General features: G+C 40.7%; 1 protein-coding gene across 4 annotated transcripts in view; it reads right to left on the bottom strand.

Annotated features, from left to right (window-relative positions):
• The window catches only part of mpripa (myosin phosphatase Rho interacting protein a), a 52,598-nt gene that overhangs the window by 9,149 nt on the left and 19,394 nt on the right, over nucleotides 1-24,055 (bottom strand). For 2 of the 4 annotated variants that reach the window (XM_085361308.1, XM_085361307.1), the window contains exons 4-17: nucleotides 18,255-18,406; nucleotides 16,509-16,593; nucleotides 11,950-12,003; nucleotides 10,865-11,090; nucleotides 10,069-10,591; nucleotides 8,785-8,923; nucleotides 7,858-7,974; nucleotides 6,890-6,946; nucleotides 6,730-6,798; nucleotides 6,534-6,623; nucleotides 4,750-4,859; nucleotides 4,564-4,602; nucleotides 1,570-2,305; nucleotides 450-566 (exon numbers count right to left, since the gene is read on the bottom strand). In XM_085361308.1, the coding sequence (XP_085217434.1) occupies nucleotides 450-566; nucleotides 1,570-2,305; nucleotides 4,564-4,602; nucleotides 4,750-4,859; nucleotides 6,534-6,623; nucleotides 6,730-6,798; nucleotides 6,890-6,946; nucleotides 7,858-7,974; nucleotides 8,785-8,923; nucleotides 10,069-10,591; nucleotides 10,865-11,090; nucleotides 11,950-12,003; nucleotides 16,509-16,593; nucleotides 18,255-18,406 (2,514 nt within the window). Of the gene's footprint in view, nucleotides 1-449; nucleotides 567-1,569; nucleotides 2,306-4,563; nucleotides 4,603-4,749; nucleotides 4,860-6,533; nucleotides 6,624-6,729; nucleotides 6,799-6,889; nucleotides 6,947-7,249; nucleotides 7,741-7,857; nucleotides 7,975-8,784; nucleotides 8,924-10,068; nucleotides 10,592-10,864; nucleotides 11,091-11,949; nucleotides 12,004-16,508; nucleotides 16,594-18,254; nucleotides 18,407-24,055 lie in introns of those variants that run through there. The other 2 variants (XR_014906476.1, XR_014906477.1) reach the window with 2 other exon arrangements.

Raw genomic sequence — 24,055 nt, 5'->3', positions numbered from 1 at the left:
TCATGGTATGACCTAAAAGTGTTTAATGTAAAAAAAAAAAAAAAAAGAAAGAAAGAAAAAAAGAAAAGAGGCATTAATCACACACTTATTCAGAAACACAAAACATGCAGAAATCAAGCTGCGAAAGGACACATGCAGAGGGAAAAAGCACAGCGTGAGGCTTATTGATCCTCTTTCTTACCTTGAGCACATCAGATCAAATCAGTTACTTTCCCATGAGATGTGAAACTCCATCAAAAAACAGTTAGTGAAAATCTCATGCTAAGAAAACCACAACCACGCATAGCAATATCAGAGAATAAGCACCCACACACCTGTTAGTACAGTACATACTTTCACTTTGCAATTCTTAACACCGCTCTACCACAACATTTCTTTAAGTTAATTCATGTTGTGGTATCAATTTAAAAGAAAAATAAGGTTGCGGGATATATAAAGAGTGCAGCTACCTGCAGTACATAGCCCTCCCTGGCACTTTGCTCTCTCACTAGCGCATTTTCTAGTTGCTCCTTTAAGAGGTTGTTCTGCTTCTGCAGTTGGTCCAGCTCCTTCTGCTTCTGTCCCAACTGTCAAGAGAGGCAAAGAGGTAATGAACAAATAGCACAGGGTGTTGTTATAAAATAAATATAACCAAAAAATATATATAACTGAAAACATTTGGACAGTTCAGCATTTTTTACCTTTTTAGGTTGACAATTCTTTTTAATAAAAGTATTATAATACTTTTTTAATGGAATAAAGGAGATCATATACAGTATAGCATTTCTCATCACCAGGTGGCTTACCAAGTGCAACACGTAAAACAACATGCAAGGCTGGAATGAATTCCTTCAATTAGCCTGATCACACCAAACAAATTTGCTTAAAAATGAATGATAAAAAACACACAGTAGGAACAGCTTAACAAATGGATGGAGGCAGGAAAAAACTTCTTGTTTTGATGTAGCTGCTCATTTCTGTGACAGCAAACCATAAAATGTTGCACAACAGCAACTGCAGCATGATCCATTTCAAGGCATGACATGCAGAGACTCAGCAAATAACCAAATCCACTCCTAAAAAGTAATTCCTACCCCATGAACAAACAGGCAAGTAGCCAAATATTTAAATATTATTTCCTCTGATTAATCATCTTTGATGGTCTACGAGTGCAAAGATCTCAGAAAAGATAGAAAAATATTAAAAATGTCATTTCTGAAGCCTTCTAAAACTGTGGATACATTTCAAGTGTAGGGTAAGATAGTACTATATAGTACTGATGTCAAATTAAAGCTGAGACTTTAATGTTGTGTCCAGTATGAAACTTCCTATTGAATCTGAAAATGAAAAAAATCTCAAGAACTAGACATGCCTAATTGTCCAAAAACAAACTATTTAATTTTATTTATATGGCATCAAATCACAACTGTCACCTCAAAGCACTTTAAATTGACCCTGCAATAATACAGAGAAAGCCCCAACAATGAGACGACCCCGACATGAGCAAGCAGCTGTTGACAGTGTGAAGGAAAAATCAGGTTCAGGGTGAGGAGAAATCTTAATGATATAACCCACGCTGGTTACGCTCACCTCTTTGTCTAGCAGAGCAGCAAGCTCATGCGCTGGCAGTCTCTCAGAGTTTCCTAAGGCAGTGGTGATCGGTACTTGCTTCTCTTCCCTTAATGGTGTTGTCTCCACTTGATGCCATCGCTGCTCAATCTCATCCTGAACATCTGAGCTTCTGCTGTCTTTGTCTTCACTGGCTGGACTAATGGCAGCAGGGTGATCCACTTCCATCTTTCCTTGCTCTTGGATTCCAGGTGTTGGTTGCTGTACTGGTGATGTAGCATTTAGCGTTGAAATCACCGTTACAGTAACAGTATTTGGTGTGTGAGCTGTACTGCTAGTTCCCCCATTAACGTTCTCCTTTTCTGCTTCTTCTGTAATTGAAGGTGGGTGAGCAGCTGATGCAGATGAGGTTTGGAGGGAGGAAGAAGAGACCGGAGATGACGCCAAGGAGGAGGGAGAAGAGGAGGCAGAACAGTAGGAGGAGGTTGTGGAGAACGATGAGCTGAGGTCAACTGTGTCTGCTTGTTCTTTTACGGGCTTTTCCTTCCGTTCCATTTTGAACTCAGTCCAGTCGAAAGTTTTTGAGCGGCCCTCTCGTCTGCGCTCACGAACTCTGCTTTTGCGTGGCTCAGAGGCAGGGGCAGAGGCATTGTTACCAGATGGCTGCCTCTGCCCATCAGACTTAGGGATTTCTGGATTATGGCTTGGATCAGGGTCCAACATCACCTGAGATTTTATCTTCTCATCAGGGAGTGATCTGAACAAACCAAAGCACAAAAAAACAAAACATATATAAAGTCAATTCAAAGATAACTGGATGAACTTCTGCATTCGAATTTGCTCAAGCTGCTGTTACATAAAGCTTTGCTGGACGAAACAACATAAGATTTCAGGTTTTCTAGCTTCGATTAACTGTGCTGTGCATTCCAGGGTTTCTGCAGGGCCCAATGAGGTAAACCGTGACATTTAACTACCCGATTCACAAACAAACCACCAAAAATATAAAAACATGTTTAAAAATTTGATCTAAATCCAAGTCTGAGGGCGTCTTCCCACCTATGGTTCTTTTACTGTGATCTGAATTTGTAAACGTGTAGCTTTTCCACATGAAACACTGGGTTTGTTTTCACGCAGAAAAAAAAATCTAAGTGAACTCTAAGCAAACCAAAATGTGTCACTACAAACGTCGTGAGAATGTTCAGTCTGCTCACTGGCCAAATGTATCTGGGGCAGGAACAACAAAACTAAATACACAAAAGAGGTCCTGTGTCAGAAAACTGAGAATTTACGTTAGCCCGTACAGACCTTCGCACATCTACAGTACCTTCCTGCATTAGCATACGTTGGTACGGGACATTGTTTTGTTAGCTCAACCTTGTAACGTACACCTTGTAGTTGGCTTGGATCGGGGTGGGAACACGTTCACACCATAAATGAACTGATCTGGAGTTTGTTTGGAATCGTACCGAGACCACCTCCTCCAACTGGGTCTTTTTACAGTTGTTTTGGTCCGCACCCGAGACTACTGTATTCACACCTGAGTTCAATTTAAATGGACACAGCAGGTGTTAAAACACCCTAAACCCAATTACATTGACTGACCCCATTTCTGCTGTAGGTTTCTTCCTGTTAAAAGTGAGTTTTTCCTTCCCGCTGTTGCCAAGTGCTTACTCATAGGGGTTTGTCTAGTTGTGGGGTTTTCTCTGTATTATTGTAGTGTCTTTACCCTAAAATATAAAGCACCTTGAGGCAACTGTTGTTGTGTTTTGGTGCTATATAACCACAACTGAAATGAGTCGTGGACTAAAAGCCACAACAATCCAGTTTCTGTTAAACTAACCTCAATTGTAAATTCATTATGTCATAAATAATTTTAACAGGAAAAAACTAAACCAGAAAGTCAGCGATGTGGTAGCACCAAAGTTTATTGACTACAGTTTGTAAAATGACAAATATAATCCTGACTTTGAGCAAAGTTTGGGTAAATCTCAGCAGGTGATCATGTGCGTGATTTAGACTAAAATCTGACCAATATTTTAAAAGTAGCAGCTATTCTTGTGAATTCTGGATAGAGGGATAACTGACACCTTGTCATGGCATAAGCCAATCAGTCCATCGGCTAGATAAGTGAATAAAATAAAGAGTAACAGAAGAGGGAATGCAGTAAATACTGAGTCTGTTGGTTTGCAACATTTACTGACATCCGATTAGCAAAAATGAAAGCAGAAATGCCAACTAACAATAGTCTGGTTTTCTTTGTGAAAAATTATTAGGTCTTGTTAGTGACAAAGGAAGTTGCTTTAACTTTAAAGACCAGCAGATACCCCATTTTAAACAATAAAATGCATGTCAAAGCATTAAACACCAAAAACATTTATAAAGACACACAGTGGGGCTAAAAGCAACTTGATCTGATGTAAGCCTGATGACGGGTTCCTGCCTTTAGCTCTTTAACAGTGGCTTAATATGAATATGTGCAGTAAACTGCTCACTAATGTGCACTGCTTTAAAGGGCAGGGTGACCTGATGGAACAATCCTTTTTAACCGTGTTGTGTGGCGTCCTCAAGGAGGGAAAGAGCTCAAGAACATATAACATGTCATATGTGCAACTTCAGCATTTGATATGTGAAAGATAATCTCCAGCTTTGCTATGAAAAGTACAAAAATAAATGCTTACGTAGTTACAGAGCTCTTGTTTTGAGGTGGACATTTATACTCAGCCCAAAGCTTAGTTATTTTGAGCTTTTGGTGTTGTTGTGGCTCCATTTCCAACAGTTAGTGGACCATCACATTACAGGCATGACTGACACTGGCCTGTGGTGTTGGGCAGATTATTCAAGTATGTAGATGTGATTGCAGTGTGGGTCTCTACAGTAGCACAACTAACTGGGAGACATTACTCAATAATCACATGACACATGGTTGGATGACAAAAACGGTGGGGCTGACATTGCTGAGCAAGAACATCAACATTGGGGGGGTGGGGGAGATATTTTACACACAAGCACTCCAACCTGGGCTTCAGAACCGATAGTTTCAGAGGGATGTTTTTCCTGGAAAGCAGGTTGAAAATACAGGTTGAAGAGGAAGAAAAAGAAGGAAACAGAAGGTGAGGAGGAAATAGGAATTCAGATAAATAAAACAAAAAAAGCAGCTGTTATATCTGCCAGTGGTGAGGGTTAATCCTCAGTGGGTATTACCGGGTGACATCGGGGGCGATAGTGGGTCGCACGTTCTTCATGATCGCCTGAATCCAGTTACGACGGATTCCAGAGGTCATCGCTGACAGGGTGCACGCTCCTTCTTTACACTGAAAACAGAGGCAGAGCATTTAACTGACTCACTCAGAAGCCACACATTTCAAAGAATTATGCTCTAAAAGTACTTTTAATAAAAGTTAACTGCTGTTAACCACTTTTTATTTCATTACTCATTTTTTCAATTTAACAGATGCTTATGTCCACTTCAAAAGTGTCAGAGAAACACTTTTGACAGGAGTAGATTCTCAGCCTCACTTCTGTTTTTCTTGACAGGAAAGTTACTTCAAACAAAACTAACACCTCATGCTGTCAAACTACGACATTGTCCTGGCTTTAGTCATTTAGCCATAGCTTTTAACACCATCTGCACTGATAAAACAAGTAACAGAGGTGCTTTGTGCTGAATGTGCAACACATTCGACTTAACGTATAGTTAGAACTCTACAGTAATGACAGCTGCCCCTTTTTGCCACAAATGCAAAAGCTGTTCTCTGGCTGTTGTTTTGTAATAAATGTGAGTTCATTGTGAGTTACTTTTATGAACTATGGAAACTGGTGGCTGGGGATGTTGGGAGAGGGTGGAGGCAAAGACAAACCTGCTACACTAAATGCAATGCGCATTTTTTCTGAAGTAGCAAAGACAAAACTGCAGATGAACTGAAGGTAGGATACACATAGGACATACAATCCACATAATGAAAACATATTTTAATTGATCATAAAAATGTAACTAATTACTCGTTATATTAAATCTTATACCAAACAAGACATCCATTTAGGTGCTACCTAGATCTAAACCTCTATAATTACACGCTGTGATGAGACTTGCCTCCTTCATCTAACAACAGAAACAGCAGCACTCTATAAGCACTAACCCCATTTACAGAGACCTCTAGTGGAAGCTAAGGAACGTCTACAAAACATTATGAATAAAACTCCTGATGATGTGAAGTAGTGAGATTTGAAATCAAAAACACTACTGACCATAGCTCCATCTACCTTAACCTGCGGTGCACACAACACCAGATCAATGATGTTTTCAGCCAAAGAATGCACAATCCTCTTGAGCAATCTATTTCCGACTTCCTCCAGAAACTTACTGTGGAAGCTACTTCAAGCAAATGCAAACAAAAGAAATGACCTTGTAGCTGCTGTTCAGATACAGCTTTAGAGCGGCGAGCTTAAATCATGCAGCAGGAACAAAAGCCCCACTGGCACCACTCTACCCCAACCAACTATACACCTCCACTAAGCATTTCGCCAACAACAACAAGCACTACAAATGTTTAACGCCCAAAAGATTATATGAATAAAGCACTGCACCATTTAAAGGAGGGTCCACGCTACTGCACATAGACTCGTATTTGAGTCAGTGCTAATGAGACATTATTCACAAGGACGGGGCTTTTAATTGTGCAGATGGAAGCCACATTGGTTCAAGAACACCGGCAGGGCTGGCAACGCCTGTGGCAGATTTAGTCCGCTATGATGTCAGCCTTTCACAGAGAGATGACAAGTCAAGTGACATCCTTCATGACAAACAAAGAATTGTTTCAGGAAGAGAAATGACAAAACCTGATACCCAAAAGTTGCACCGCATGGTGTCTAAAGCTGTTTATAGACTGGCAGGAGACACCGGATCTAAACCGCGTGGACAATAAGCTTCTTCTTTACTGATGATTAATGACGTGGGATAAACACTGACACGAAGATTCGACACTCACCAGGATTTGGAAACCGTAATTCCTTTGAACGGGAAACTCTTTGACATCGTAGCACGTAGAAAGGTCAATCTCACCGTCCATTTCTGAAGCCTGAGGGGGAAGAAAACAAAAACAAAAACCCAACGATAAGTACAAATATGTCATTTTTCATCAAGTTTAAAACTATTTTTTTTATTAAGTGAATAACAAGCCTTACCTCCTCAGCTATTGAATCCTTATAGTACCTCAAAGTCTGATCTGTCAGGACAAACCAGTGCTTCTTCCACTGAAATGCCAAAAAACCCCATTAACAATGTACATGTACAAGTTATTTATTCAATATTGCAGAGAAGCAGATAATACTGAAAGCAAATTACCACTCCATCTTCATATAGCTTTGTCATCCATCCTTTTTTAAAGTTCAGCAGATCGGGCTGCAATTAAGACAGATCAGAAATGGATCATTAAGTAATGAATATCATTTAATCAATGAAAAGAAATTAAAAAATGAATAAACATGACGACACCTTTAACTGGATATCACATGGCAATAACAATATAATTATGTTTATTTACATTCATATCCACACCTCAGCTCAAAAAAGAATAAGCGGCTCCAGCTACAGAGACTGACTGGCGGGAGCAAGACTTTCCCGTGAAACACAAACTCAAGGCTGTTTATAGACCCTAAAGTAAGTTGTTCCTCCAAAACCTGGCCACCGCTAACTCAACAATACCTTGTTTTTGTTGAGCTTCATCAGGTGTGGTGTCACAGTCTGGCACAGAGTCATTATGATGGCTAACTGCCTTCAGTTCATATGTTGACAATCTCTTTCTCTCCCTCTGTCTCAGGGACACACACGCAACTGCTTCTGTGGAGGCTATTTATAATCGCCAGTAGCAGTGGCGGCAGTGCTGTGTACGTGAGTGTGTGTTTGAGTGAGTGGAGGGGGGTGGGTTTGGGCAGCTGCAGCTTAGCTAGAAAGACAAGTCACACACCGAGTGGATCACCCCTGCTACCCTCCCTGAAGTGACCGCAGATCAGACTGGTAGGAGTCAGAGCTCAAGATGATACCACTGCAAGCTTAAGTAACTTGAACGCTTTAATTTTGTAGCTGAAAACTGAAGAGATCAAGTCTAACAACTGCACGTGTGGCAATTTGTGCAACTTGTGTGCAAAGATATAAAGAAAACAAAAAAAGTCAAGCTTGATGCTCTGCTGAACAGAGACACCTTTAGGAGTGGGAAAATATTTTCTCTGACAAATCTCCTAAAAATATACATTTCTATATTTTTTTTTTTCACATATCATGCTTTACAGTTTGGCAGCACTCTCAACACTCACAGTCATCGAGGACTCAGTTGCTCTGCGGTCCAATGATTTGGCCCTTCTTAAGTTGGCCAAAGTGGAACTGGATACATCAGGAACTGAACGGTCCTTTGCTGAATCTAGTGACATCTCCTACAAATAAAAAATGTATAAAAAATTACAAGAAGTTCATTTTAATTCTAGAGTATGTACACTTGCCCTGAGAGAATAAATGCAATGCAACTTAAGAAAACACCAACAAACAGAAAAAACACAGCAAAAGCACACAAATCCATCCGTGATTCCCAAAGTGTGGGCTGGGGCTCCAGATGAGCCATGACGATACTGCAGATGAGCTGCTGTAGTTACAGAAATTCAGTTTGAAATTACTCAGTTTGAAATTGTAACATATATATAGTTACATATTTATTTAGTTATATGCACAAGTGACAAAGCTGGTAATAGGAGGTGGTTAGTTTGTGATATTACTCATTTATCAGACCTAAATTTACTGCTCTTACTGTGGTTTGTGTCCCAGTGCCAGGTGGGTCATACATTAGCCTTTGCATATGACTGGGTAACATTAGCAATTTGGGTTATGTTTTTTTTTTAATAAAGGTTTTGACGAAATGCATCACTTTTTCTCAAGATTAAGGATTGGGTCAGCTGGAAGGTTAGCTTGTCACTTCCGCAGCTATTCTGTCACGCTATTGTCTCCCAAAACACTTCTGTTATGTTTTTTTTTTTTTAGGGTGTGTGTGTGTGTGTGTGTGAGTGTGAGAGAGCTTTTGTGGTCTTTTTTTATCATTTCTTTTGTTTTGGGTTTTTGGGGGGCTTTTCCAGTGTTTTTCTACTTGCTGGTGTTTTCTAAAGCTGGAGTGTGTTTGACCTCTCAGGGCCGCCGTAAGTATTGCATGACCTTTCTGGTTTGATTTACTCAGGATTAATCAGAGGAGAGCGTACATGTTTATTAGCCAAATAACGTCTCTCGCTGCGTCCCTGTCTCTGGATCAGCACGGAGTTAGCAGAAGGATCAGAGCCGTTTGTCTCCATGCGCTCAACATGCTGACCATCCTCGAACCGCTCAATGATTTGAGATCGCCTAGGAGACACAAAAATCACATTCAAAAATTCAAGTTTGAAAAAAAGAAAAAACAGCAAAAACAATTTTTTGCTTTTTTTTTTTAAACAATACAGAAAAAATAATGGTATGGCACATCATGGTCGTGTCACAGAGAGCATAAAAAAAGACACCAAACATGAACAAATCAAAGTCAAAATCCATGAGTTAAAGGAAAGAAGAGGCTTTGGTTTACAGTAAGCACAAATAAATCATCATTTTAGAAACACACAAAGTCTTCTCCACAGAAAATACAACATAAATATATGCAAAATAACAAATACTACCAAATAGAACCACCCAGAGGCATTTCTAGGAAAAAATAAAAAATAAAAAATGGTGTTATATAATTACCGGTAGATCAAATTTAGGAGAGATGGAAAATGAATGGAATGGAGGATTAAACAAATTGCAAAGAGAAGCAGCAACAGTCAGCATTACCTTAAGGCACTGCACTTGTTAATGTATATGTATTTGAAAAATAAGTAGTGATTGAAGTTGGAGAAAACAAAACCGTATCTATAACCCAACCTGTCAGTATGTTGTATGCATGGTATGTACAGGAAATTAAGTATTTATTATGCATGTGTGTGCTCCGAGGCAGTGCAGGGATGAAATGATAGAAAGCAGGAGTCAGCGGTGACCAGCAGGGAACAGCATTGGGGCAGGGTGGAAGGGTTGGTTGAGCATTAGCTCTGAGAAGCTCTGTTCAGAAGCCCCTGGAAAAGATTGAAACAACAAAAACTAGCAAGGTAGCCGAGAGCAAAAGAGGTAGAGAGCAGTACAAAACCAAAACATCACATGCATTTAAATCCCTGTAATCATTAATGGCAAACCACTGATAAGCTAGGGTAGGCAGCAACAGCAACAGATGCTTGGAGAGAGCAGCCACAGGGTGGTGCTATAATACTGTGTGGGGTATCCTCAGCAATGGATGAACTTCACATAAACACTGAGCATGCTCTATTCTAGCTAACAATCGGTGTCTCATTAATGACTATTAATCATGTTGCCATCATTACTACAAGTTCATCTGCCTTATTTGTTATGGTGTTTGTTCAGCACTGATTGGGTCTATCACGAGGAAGAGCGGGAAACTTAAAACGGCTCTGAACTGTCATCCTCACCTGCGCTCCTCCCCAAACAGCCGAGCCACCTCCTCTCTCCCGGGGCTCCGTGTCCGCGCCCTCAGGTCTTGGCGCTTCTTCTCTGAGCGGAAAGCTTCTCGGTAGCTCAGTCTGCGGGCCCGGGGCACATCTGCCAGTGCTGCGTACTCCCTGCCGGAACAGCCGACTCGGCCGCCCCCGCCACCATTGTGCCCCTCCCAAGTGGATGTAGCTCCACTGGGATCAGAGTCCAGAGAGCTCTGAGAAGAGCTGATGGTGGAGTAGCTTGGGGAGACAAGTGAACCTGGAGAGGGGAGAGGGTCTTGGGAGGGTTGATGAGGGGAAGTCTGGGGTTCTGATTCAGAGTTGTACCTGGAACTGGGAGCTCCTAAAGAGGAGGAAGATGCTGAAGAGGAGAGGGGCAGATGCTGGGGTGGCTGTGAGTGATGTGCAGACTGTGGAGAAGGCTCCGACTTGGTCTTCTCCAGGGAGAAGTACCCACTCTCAACTCGTACCTTACGTCCACTGCTCACAGTGCCACCATCTGGGGGAGAAAAAAAAAAGCCCAGCTCACTGCAGACTTTATGAGACCAAAAAAAACAAAAAAAAAAAAACAAAAAACCATTCCTGTCATTTTACTGCTGGGAAAGTTGGGGTTTTTTCCCCAGCTGCACATGAAATTCAGTTTGTTTATTGAAGAACGTGATTAAAAGCACAAACTTTTATGCTCAATCGTGTCATATTCAATTTAGATTATTTTTCTATCCTTGTAAATACAGTTGCTGTGAGTTTCATAGAGTTTTGTTAAAGTTCTCACCATCTTGAGTAGTGATACTGGAGTCTGGCTGACTGTGGCCCAGCTGGCTGAGACAGGAGGCACTGCGGCTGCAGGGGATGGTGGCCCTGCTCCAGCGGGGCTCTTCCTGCCACAGAGTGGCGCGGCTCATTGGCACCCGCTCGGCGCTGGCAATACTGCTGGGCAGGCATGGGATGCTGCCCCTGCTGCTGCTGCTGGTCACTGTTACCTTAGCTGGGCCGGGCTCCTGTGTAATGGTTGGGGTTGGAAGGAGTGGGTGGGGAGAGGAAAGGATATATTGGCAGGTAAGGTCACAGAAAGACTACAGGACAACGGAATATGAGGAGGAAAGAGATTAAAGAACATTTATGATGTAAATGTAATGAGAAATCAAATATTGGAATATGTATGTTACTCAAATCCTGATTATTGTACTCCATGTTCTGATCACATTAGTAAGCATTTGTAGAGATAAATCATTGTCCTCTTTAAGATGTTTTGCTTTGTTTTTTTATATGAATCAAACATTAAGGCAATAAAAAAAAAGTTTTATTTCTAGTAAATTACTGGAAGAGTGAAGCTGTAACAGTAAAAGGGAGAAAGGGACTGACAGCTAGACAAACACACGTACTTATGAGGAATAGCGAGAGCAAACTAAAACACCCCACGAGGACAGTGTGCAGAGGTGGATGATGTCGGAACAGATTTCCTTGGCTAAAAGTGCCAAGAACGTCTTGATTTGATTAACAAATGCAAACAAAATTAAAGCTGTTCAAAGATCTGATTTCACCAAATCAGTGATCAGAAGATGCACAAAATCACTGAGATAACAAGAAAGAGGAAGATTTTTAAAGAAAGCGACCCTCAAACAGCCCACTTTCATCCAGCCTATTCAAATCACCACAAACATGCTGATGCTGTGCAAAGAATTGCTCTTTAGGCATCGCAAAGGTAGGCTAAAAGCATGTCCGTTTCATTCCCCCTTCACCTGGAGTGATTGAAAATATGCTGAAATTAATTTAGAGGGACAGAGCGACGCGAGTTTTAAAATTTAGGGGTTTTTTGAAGGTGAAGCAGGATAAGAAGTTTGGCCAAGCTGAACTCACTGGGTGCCCATTCATGTCCTCAGTGGAAAAACACTGTCTTGGAGTTACTCCACCCTGCCAATCACAGAATACCCTTGATGTTAATGCTTACTATTTAGTGCTCATTATGATCAATACATAACATTTTCATGGACCGCTCTTTTTATTGCGACTTCTATTTAAAGTCAAAAAACAAAAACAAAACAAAAAAATAAATACAAAACAAAACATGACTACGAGATGTCAAGGGCTTTACTGGAGAAGAACTAAAAATGCAGACAACTTTCAGTTACAATGACACACACGCGTCACATGACATCATTTTTTTGTACTCAATGTACTTGTCTTAAAGGGCGCTACCCACAAGACAAATACGACTGTGCACAGGTATGTCTCCAGTAAAGTATGCACAAGTGGGAGGGGAGCTTTCAGGTGGAAGTATGGAGCTGACACAGTGCGGTGTGGAAAATTCAAGCCTCGACATAACGCTGGGTATTTATCCACTCGAATAACCTAAGAGATACTGATAGGACCTGCCAGCAAACAAGCAGCGAAAGCATGACCATGCTCACATATTACCGAGCCTAATTATGCGGTGGCCTTGACCACTACAGCGGTATTTAAAAGTGAAGCCCACAGGCACACATCAGATATGTTTGGACCCAATGAAATATGACTGCAGATGTTTGTGCTATCTTAAAGGGTTATCACAGCTATTTAAAAACCATAAACATGCGCATTGTGCTTGTAAAATGACCATGAAGCAAACTGCTCCTTGTTAATGGTAAACTGCCAAAAATAAATAAATAAAGGACTGAATCAATAACCATAAGGTCAATGATGTAGAAGCTGATTAGCCCACCAAAATTACTGTACAAAACATCCCCTGTATTGTTACTGAATTAAAATCTAATTAAAACGACAAACATGACCTTGAGCAATAAGACCTTGGATTCAGACCAATTAAATTCTCACCAACATTGTAAGAGGAGTAGAGTCTTGTGAATGGATGGTGAGAGCTCATCAGTCCTTTGGCTGGATGAACTAACCAGATCAGTCACATAGGCTACGTTCACACTGCAGGCGAAAGCGCATCAAATCCGATTCTTCTGACCCTATGCGACCCATATCCGATCATGGTATGACAGTGTGAACAGCACAAATCCGATATTTTCAAATCTGATCTGGGTCACTTTCGTATGTGGTACTGAATGCGATACATATCCGATGTTTTAGAAAGCGACTGCTGTTTGAACGGTCATGTCGCATTAAATCCATCTTTTACGTCACTGACACAAGACAGATGCCAATTATCAGCGCCAGAGAAGCGCCCGAGAAGACATCGTGAACGCTTCCTGGCCATCCAGTGTAGATGTCAGTGAAACTGTTGGGAAGACAACGTTGGAGAAACGTGAACATTTTATTTGTACTGTATAATCTGCAGATTCTGACAGAAATCTGCAACTATCCTTTGAAGCACCGCTCCTCTAAAACAGCAATAAAAGGTAATTATTAGGTTATTTACATTATTATGTAAATAGCAAAATAACTTAAAGCAAAAATTGGGAAACGTAAAGTCTGAAGTCTTTATATTAAGGGCCATCAGTCAAACAATACTGTTTGTTCTGGGTCTAAACAGAGCGCGTTGTGTGTGACGTCTTCTTTTGCGCATGCGGGCCGCTTTGAGCGTTCACACTAGAGCGCGTTTTCTGTCGCATTTTATCTGTAGTGTGAATAAGCAGACAAAAAAAAAAAAAAAAATCGGAATTGAGCATTAAGACCTGCAGTGTGAACGTAGCCTTAGTAGCTCATCGGCTCCATCAGAATTCACAGTTTATTGTAATGTGTGAAGTACAGAAAGAGAGCGGTAAGTTTGTTTTGCTGTACTACAGTTCACAACAGTCATACGTAAAGACAAATTAATTTTGTTTCGCTAAAAAGTGACCAATAGTCGAGGAGGAGTGATTCCTGGAAACTGTGGAAACTGGACGGATGGACAGATGCATACCTCCCCACCACATTAGCTCATTGGTTGGTTACATACCATTAAACACACCAGAACTATTATAAATTGCTGTAAGAGTGACTGGCTTTAAAATATTACATGAATTGACTTTTCTTGCCTTTTCTTCTTTATTTACCTTTGCATTAATCCCCCAATTTACTTTCTTATTTAATTATATTTATTGGTTTTATTCATTTTCCCACATATATTTAATACAAATATAAAACAAGAAGTTCTTCATGATTCACAATAGAATACAACTGCTGGTCAGGATATGGCATGACAACTGAGGGTCTGCTTTAGGCGACAGTAACGGTTCATTTTTAAAAATTTGAATTCTGCCATTCTCCATATTTCTTATTCTTCCTTGAATGTTTTATAGGCTGATATGCATTTCACCATTGAGTCACTAGAACTGCTGTAGCCCAATTATTTGTCACATTGGCACAATATAAATTTGATCACATTCGCCAGTGAAGTGTTTACAATGTAGATTTAGAGCTGTAGGCCTGACTCCATGCCTCCCTATAGTGTTTAACTCTATAGGTACCATAATATTAAATAACCAATTAATTGTGGATTTTACCAACAAAATGAACAAGTAAAGAACAAAAATGAATAGCAATCCAAGAATAACCTTTCAGAGGAAATTATATGTGAACAGAAGAGGAGCTTCAGGTTTGGTTACCTACACGAACAGTTACTGTACGCAGCAAAGAAAAGAAACAAGACCAATGAAAACAGACGTAACTGGTGGTCACAGCGAAACACAGTCAAGGTCATGTCTGTGTCGCCGCTCTCTCTGTAAATGAGCCAGTCTGCATAAGCCGAGCAAGGTCACAGTCTGATTCGGGGCGCCGTCATTAGAGGAACCAGACAATGAAGTTCAGTTTGTACGTTTGTTTGTATGCACCACAAACTTGGCCAGGCCTCACACAGGAGGGGGGCGGGGGGCACAAACTGGTATGCCATGGTGGGTGGTCTGTGCAATTTTATTATATCATACTCTTATATTTCATCTTCACTCTGGACCATTATTCTTTTATTCCTACCTGCCAGGGAATACAAAACTTGCTCTGACGCAAAAACTGCTTTTTGCTCCCATGGTGGTTCTGAAAGGCGTTGCAAGACAGGCTTGAAAGACACATTAGTGACCTTGACCCTTTTTAGACCGTTAAATGTACTCTGCAAAGATTGTTTAATAGGCAGGACTACTGGAGTTCAAAACCCAAAGTGCACCTTTTCCGGCTCACAGACTTAAACATGCATCTTGTTAAGAGTTCAGGAGCTCAGTGTGAAATGACAAAACCTTTATTGGGTTGCCACAAATATTTAAGGATTTAAATCCTCGATAAGTCCTGAATGGGAATGCTTTGATAAGCACCAAATGCTTAATCACCACACGGACTGAAAAAGCCTGACAGGTGTGATGGCAGCTGCTGGACATGACAATGAAACTGAGCGCACCAGCAAATTCATGTGCAACAGGATCAAAGTTGCTGCTGAATGTTGTTACAGCACACATGCAGTTGTCAACATTTCCCTTCACTGTTTGTTCAGGAATATTTTGATAGCTGACTAATGTTTGCTGCCTGCCAACCTTGTGATACTGTTCCATATCTATGCAATTATGCACTGCTGGAAGCATAAAGCAGGTATTAATTGTGGAAAACAATACCACATGCGATTTACAACACCCAAGAAACAATATGTAACACGATGTGTGCTTCACTGATAGCTGGAGTTAAATTAGACAAGTGTGAGGCGTGTTGTCTATCGAAACTGACATATCATGTGACACAGGAATGTAAATATAGGCGGTTTAAACTGTTGAGCATGTCACTGGCAGAAAAACTACATCCGTCTCCCTCTCAAAGGGGGGAAAAAAGCTGTTGTAGTTGGAGAGGAATGAGAGGCATCCGTTCTGCATATTTCCATGGCAGAGGTCATCCTTAAATATATGCTCTCTTTGTTGTTGACAAGGAATGAAGCAATTGCCACATGTGGATAATTTATAATGTTCATAATATCTAAAACATAAGGGTCAAGCTGCAGCTCTATGTCGACACAGACAAACCTCCTGAATACAGCCTGTGATCCCGTCATCATTTAATCCTATTACTGCACATATTTGGGTAAAACTGTGTCATAATCATTGCGCTACAGTCAAAAACCACCTCTGAGCTTTAATTAATCAGCTCATTTGTGAGTTCATATTTCCCCCCAGACATCTAAGAGAAAACCCATTCATGAATGTGGGGTTGACTGGGGCTGTGGACAGCCACATGAACTCAAGCACATAAATCCTGTTGTCAGAGCTGTCATAAGCACAGAAACATAAAGATGCTTCATTGTGAGTTATTAAACATAGTTCTCCCTCATACAAAACACGTTGAAAGAATACAACATAAATGTTCTTTGACATTTATACATGCAAGTCCCAAGCTTTTGATTTGTTTTAAACCACCAATATTAAACTGAAAAAAGAAAAGAAAACTATACACTTCATGACATATAATATAACAATTTAAATTTGGCTGTTGTTCACTGGGCAAAGAAAGAATAAGTTCATTACCTGGTGAGTGGGTGGATCGACTTTGCGTTTTTTCTTCTGGTTCTGTTTGTTTGTCCTGGGGTACACAGTCAGAGCCTCCTGCCACCTGCAAATAATGAAACAGTGTAAGTGCTCTTCTAGTCTTAAATTCTGACTGCATAAACTCTGCATGCTTAATGGATTCATATACAAAGGGACAAAGTTTTCTGCAGCAAAGAATAAACTACGAAGCATGCCCCGACAAAGCGATACGTTAATAACACATTTACAACACTAAAGGCTAAAGCAGCAAAGTCAGCACAGTTTCATTTCTTAAAAGGTAGCCTATTCCAGCTCCATATTTGTAGTCTTGGACTCTAGTAAAGTAGCTTTTACAAATTCACAGTTCAAAGTACATCTCATTGAATTCTAATATGCATCATACTGAGCGTTTGTTTAGCCTCCTATTTAATCCTCTGCCTGAAACAAGCAGCTTCCCTTTAAGGCCTCCCTCTCTTTGGAACTACTTTGTTCAGTTTGGCTGCCTCTCACAAACAGAAGGTTTACACAGCAGGTGAGTGGGGCGTCTGAGCTCATAGCCTGAGCTGTGTCCGAGATGACCACATTAGCAAGATCTACTCTGACAGTAAATACAGGTAAAACTAGAAAGAAACCCTGGCTGTGTCAAAGCATTTAGGAGTATCTGAAGTCTGAGCTTTTGGGATGGCACATACATATGCTTACTTCATTTTGTGATTCTGTGTCCATGTTTAATCTGAGAATCCACCAAAAACTAAGAGCATATTTATGACAGAAAATAAGAAAATGGTAGAGAACAAAAATCATAGAACATAACAGATCTTAATTTCTGTTTGCATATTCATTCTTTTGAAGTTATGCTTTAGTTAAAAAGATGGGGATAATGCATTTTGTTGGATATGGTAAACCACGGTGCTTTAACACCAGAAATATTTATACAGGTAACAGCGAATCTAGATCCTTACATCATCTGAATGAAGTGCTGACACGGACAGGGTTAGCAAATCTAGTGATCAACATTTTTAGGACAGAACACCAACACATGGCACTGTGTTCAAACTCTAATAAAAGTCAAAAGACATCTTAGAGGAGAATAACATAGTGAAAAATAAATTCCACTGTCAGGAAATGACAAACTTGAAAAGCTAATATGGTTCTGTGATGGCCTAGAACAAACACATGCATGCCAGATGATGATAGGAGAGTGGGAGGTGAATAGCGACAGAGCAGGTAGCATGATGAGGAGTGGGTGCTGTGAGTCACAGTTCCCTAAGAATAGCTATAATGTGCATCAGCCGGCCAGGGAGAGCGCAGTGCAGAAACACGCTTTAAACTGCAGGCTCAAATGAAGCCTGAAGTATGAAGATTACATTTTAGTACTGTAATCTAGGTCCTGCTGTAGAAGACTTTGTTAAGACAGGGAGAGGGTTAGAAAAGCAGGCAGAGCCAACAGTTCAAGAATGTGCACTGTCACTGCAGCGTAAATTACAACTATCTGAAGAGCACAGCACAAAGGAGACAGCAGGGGGCAGAGCAGTTTGGCTGCCACAGCAGCTACACACAGCCATACCACTTTATTTCTGTCACCACTGTCCATGCAACCCAGAAGACAGAGCAACACAAACCACACTGCCCACCTGAAGTCATTTCTTTCTATATATGTATCCAAATAATGGCAGGATGTGCATTTGCGAATCCTAATATAGTAGATGATTATGAGTACTATGATAGCAGGTTTTTACGTCTTACCCATTGATGATTTCTTTACACTCGGCCCGTATGAAGTACTCCTTCTCAGGGGTCAGGATGCACAGCGAGTTCTTCTGACCTGTCCTGGACTCGCCGTCGATGACGTCAGAACACTGGTTCATATTGATTGTACCCTGGGGAAGCGTGCTGGGCTGAAGAGGCACAGGGAGAAAGTGGTAAGTGGGAAAGTTAACAGACGTGCTTGCAAATCCCTCCACATGGTCTGCCTTCTCACACAATCCGCCCCAGCATGAAATTTCATGCCAAGCTTGGCATGCCGCACACTGATATAACAGTCTGTGCAAACGCAAATGTTCTTGTCACGGCTCACTTTCAGTATTTTGTGATTTGAGATATGCGTCGAAGCATTTAAATTGCGTTAATTCCATAATTGCCTTACATATGCAGCACTGCTCTAGGAAAAACATGATTTTACAAGAGGAAAAACTGCAGTTCTTTGCAGCTTTGATGTTATCAGCATGAAACTGTTATGAAGTCAATAATCAAGCCTGTATTACATTTTTAGTGAAGGTGCAATTTTATTTGTAGGATAAGTTAAATAAGCACATGTACCCAAAAATAAGATAAAAATGAATGACAAATTTCTCAAATGAACTCAACTGACTGCACTAAAACCGCATGAATGGCCCTGTGAAAGAAGTGCCTGTTACAGTACAAGTTCATAGGTTCATTACGTGGTTCGCTGTCTGATGCCTCGCCGCGATCTGCAAACACAGCTATGCAGACTGACACGGATGCCATCTGTCAGCAATAAATACCATGACCACAGGACTTTCTGAATAATACCACTTTGTGTACAATGACTTAGGGTTTCAATGGAAGTTTGTGTAAGTACACAACAGCTTTTTAAATGCACCACGGCTTATTTACAATGAATACAGACTAAGATCATATAATCTAGTTATACCAGTCAATGGCACTGCATTACTCATCTACAGTGTTGTAAAAATCATGGCTTTCTAAGAGCACCAAGGAGTAAAAAGACTTGTGCAGTTGCTTTCTTATGAAGACAGTAAAGAAGGCAAACAACTGCACAAAAGCAACCAGAAATATTACAAAGCTCTGACACCTGACTTCAATTCAGTCTGACCTCCAAATGACTTCCACGAGCCCTGAAAAAAAAAAAAAAAAAAAAAAAAAAAAGCTAGAATAATCCTATCCTATGTTGACTGAGGGATTTAAATTTGTTCAATCAAGTAAGTGAGCACTGCGTATCTAATCTGTTCTACTAGCTTAGGACAAAAATATCTACAATTTTCTTTTCTGGAAAAAACTGAGATCACGATTATTAAATCGTTTTGCTCGCTGGCTTTAGAAATATCATACATTTATTGAGCTTAAATGGTCTTGGTGGAGCCCCATGAACTTTAATTTCAAGTCAACTGAACAACAAATGCAAAAGTTCTCTCTTTTTTTTTTTTTTAAATAAGGGATTAAAAAGGACAGACAAAGCATACTAATGTAAAGGGATTTATAATACAATAAAACAAACAGCATTCTAGCAAAACAAAATACAGCAAACTGACAAAGTTTACACTAAAATTCTATCAACTGCTCTAGCTTCACTAAAACAACCCCACATGCAGGGATCCGCAAGCTTTAACGTAGCAGACCAAAGATGATAAATTACAGCCCTCAGCAAATCTGCACTCATTACGAGAGAGCTGGAAAGGGAGAGAAAATTAAAAGGCCACGTAGTGATCCAATAGATCTGAATCAAGGACCCAAATAGTGCAGCTTAACTGTAACCTATCAGTAAGAGAGCAATTGAGGCCCATTTATGGCCTCTAATGTGGACAGAGAAATCCACAGTTGTGGTAACGCCACCCTGAGGGAAGATGAGAGGCCCCGTTTACTTTGTTGCTATTAATTGTCACTTTTTTTACCACTTTCTATTTTGTAAGAGTCAAAATTTTGGCACTGAAAAATAGGAGCAGGAGGACAGTAGGTTAGTCTAACAAGACTAACATCTATGCGGTGTATGCATGCAATAAAAATGGCGATTGGACATTGTTTTGGTTCAACAACTTTAAAATGGCCTGTAACCGAAGGGCTTTTGACAGTAGAGAGGCCAGGGCAACAGCCGGACTTGACACAGAGCCATGTAAACAACCCTTGGGACAGCTGGGCAAGGACTGAGTCCTGGTCCATAGTGGCTAGCCAGAGAGGCTGGAGTCAGCTTGACCTGAAAGCCCTGGTCTCACCCTCACAGAGACGTTGAAGATTTAAAAGACAGAGAGGAGGACCAGTAGAGGGTGAGAGGAGGGAGATTAAGGTCTTGAGCTAGTGGTCAAGCAGAACAGCAGTGCAGCAGGAAAAAAAATAAAATAAAAAGGGCTTTTGTGGACTTTGACTTTGGACTGCTCGGCCATCTGTCTGTGTAAACAAATCTAGAGTACACCACACATGTGGGCTTGTCCTTGAGCTGGAGTCAGAAGAGGATAAACGGCAAAAAATGTCTGATTCTGGGAACAGTTGTACAAGCAGCTTAAGGCCCTGGTTTAATAAGCACTGCATTGGATTCTCATGAACACAGAAAATAAATCAGACTGACAGCAGCTTCGATTAGGAACCTATTTTCATAGAGCAGCTCACCTCTGAGAGGGATTTCAGTGCTTTGACTGTAGTAGGAGGCAGCGCAGTAGGAGTACAGTAAATGTTTGCTGGAGCTGTGTGGCGACCAGCACGGGGTTCCTCTCACACATGTGCCCCCTCCCAGCTCCAGCACTGTGTCAGCTGAGCACCATACACTCCCCCACTTTGGTCCAGCCATAGTGCCTCTAGCCCCTAGACCCACACCTCTGTCACCTAACCTAGACCCATTCCACTCTCCCAGGGCCACCGCTCTTCACAATGAATCCTTTGTGAATCAGCACTAGTTCACATAATGTAGGATTGTCAGTCGCAACAGTCCACAGAGCAACTCCTCCCGTTAACCCTCAATAAGGAAATGACCGGGAGACAAGAGGCCCAAACAAATGTCCTTTTGTGGTCACAGCATGAAAATTATGAAGCCAGCATAAACTTATTCTTGTCTCTGAGGTTTCTTAGACAATAGTGGAAATACTCCATGGGAGTCGTTGAACAGAGTCCCAAAGGGAGGCTGGACAAATCAGGGAGAGATCCAATTTCTCCAGTCTAGCATGTGAATACTGAATCAGCAGCTGCAGGTAAAAATTTTAAGCTGTCATAACAATCTTTACATGAAAACTATGCAGTCGCATCATTTATAAACACTGTAAACTGTGGGATTAGATACATGCAAGGCTACTGTACTGGAAAATGTATGATTCATTTAATTCAGTTAATTTCCCAATTTTAGGATTTTGTTTTACTCACAGGCAATTCAGGTTTGGCTCAATTTTTAAAATTAACAGGTTATGAAAATAGACTCCCTTCTTAAACTGCTCATATCATGCAAAAGCAAGAGACAGAAGCATTTTTTTACTTTGGATACTTCAGGTAGTACATTTTCATGTAGTATAATATGTGCATGTGTTAGGTTGGATACTAGAATTTCAAACTCGATACAGATACCCAGGAAAATACCATTGAAGATACCATGGGGGCAAAAAATTACAACTATAATATCAGACAATACTATTTCAAGATTTCGGATGTAGCAAAAAAAAAAAAAAAAAAAAAAAAAGAGGCAAAGAAATACCTACAAAGTGTAACTGTAGGGCGATATACACTTTACATATATGTTTTCAGCTGCTCCCTAATATCCCAAGGGGTGACCACAGCCGGATGACTTTACACAGGATGTAATTCCTTATGCAACCTTCCTATTTATGCAGGCTTTGGACTAGCACTAGCTCACAAGATAGCACATAAGCTTGGGAGCCCCTGAGGCTGGGTTTGTGCCTATTGGATAATCACTAATAGTTAAAAGGCTAACATGTTTGTTGGCCAGGTTATCAAAGCGGTTTAGCACTTTCACAGAATGGTCTACTGAAATCTTGAAATTCCTCAAAATATTCTGTTCAGTTTTCTTATTGTTCAAACACTGCTCGTGTGTTCAGCTGCTAGTGGCTGGAGGGGTTGTGTGAAGACAGCTCTGTTCATATCAGTAGTGATGATAATTAATATTCAACACAACAGTAATGTTGAGTACTGATTAGTATCCAAGGAACAATTTGTTCTGATAACCTAACATTTAAGCTTATTTATGCAGGATGTGAACTTCAAACATGGCAAGTTGTCCACTTATTGGAAATGACTGCACCATTTGTGTGAACATTTGAAACTTGCCAAGCCTCCAAGCAAAGATAATATGAAACTTCTACCGTTATATGCCGGAGCACTAAATAATTCTACAACACAATCAATACCTCAAAATAATCGTCTGTTAGCTGGCACTGAAGAAAGTGCCAATGACACATCCTCCTACTAATGGCTGAAAATTGGTTGGTGGTCCTCCCTTTGTGCCCAGTTAATTTGGGAGTGTGAGATATGTGCAGATTTCCACAACTGACTTTGGATGCTGTACTAGTATTGCTCACAAGTAACTGTAGATAACTTCATCAGCGTGAAAGTGCTTACGCAGTCAAAAACAGCAAGTGAGGTTATTGAGGAAAACAATTAAAGACAACAGCAACTATTTCAAGTTGTACAGTCGGAAAGAACAGGGGGTGCTAATCATTAAAACCACTGACAATATCGCAGCCAGGATGCACTATTCTGCTCAGATGCTGTGTGGCAATATGGTGGTATTCATTAGAAACCACATCTGTTTATATAATGGTAATCAGTGAGTTCCATACATATCTTTGTGCCTGGGCTTCCTTTGCTCACTGCAATTCTGCAGCTAAGCAAAACAGCCCATTCTCCCTTATGACACAGTGGGAGAAATATTTGCTTCTTTTGGCAGCTCACTGATGGTCCGCTTTCTTTTTTTCCATTGCGAAGCAAATTCTCGTCCTCTGCCATCAACATTTTTGGGTTCGATTGACTCGTTTCTGTTCGTGGAAAGCGAGAGGCCATTTGAAAATGACTCACGAAGATTGTGAGGTAAATTGCATTATACTGTGTGAGTCACAAGTTGCAATACATTTTCCAATACATTCAGTCAAGTTCTCACAATCAGCATAATTGCAACTAAATATGCTGCCAAGGTTAGCTACGAACACCTGTCCGTTAATTAGAAACATCTGTTATTGGTTACTAGGTGCCACTCTGTCTGCCATCCTGTGTGGTGACAAATTCAAATGCTATGACTTCACTTCTTGAGTTACATTACTCGTCTTTAGACATGTACCAGCAGGCTTCTTTATTCTGCATCCAAAGCTATTCTAGTTTGATCATTTCAGACACTGGAGCCAAAAGAAAAGCCGATGAACTGGCGCCGTTTCATCCTGATTCACGTGCAAAAGCTTGAAATCAGGTCTCTTCAGGGTCCATCCTCTGCTTGCTACAAATAACAGCAATTATGCGATAAATTTTTTCCATAGCAACTGAGAACAACAGGAGCAAACACACATTTTTTGATACCAGTAATCGAGCCAACAACCAGCTGCAGGGAAATATCCTCAGGTGCTATATGGATGGGAGTCACCTTTAGCTGTGCTGCAGAGGACCATCAAACCACCTCCTTCCCAAGCACATAATCATCATACAACAACAGATATACATTGTGATCAGGCTAGGAAATAGAGTTGAGAGATGTGTCACAGGCAACACTACAATCATCAAGTCCAACAGCCTCTCGGTTAGGTCATTTTACCTCCGTATTAAGACTGCTTTCAGCAGGCACAGTAACAGCCCCCTCTGTAACACTA

Source organism: Diplotaxodon limnothrissa, linkage group LG8 (assembly GCF_057381915.1).
Source record: "Diplotaxodon limnothrissa isolate DT_005_m linkage group LG8, D_limnothrissa_male_GT1.1, whole genome shotgun sequence".
Lineage (NCBI taxonomy): Eukaryota > Metazoa > Chordata > Actinopteri > Cichliformes > Cichlidae > Diplotaxodon > Diplotaxodon limnothrissa.
This window is presented reverse-complemented; position numbering and strand designations above follow the sequence as displayed.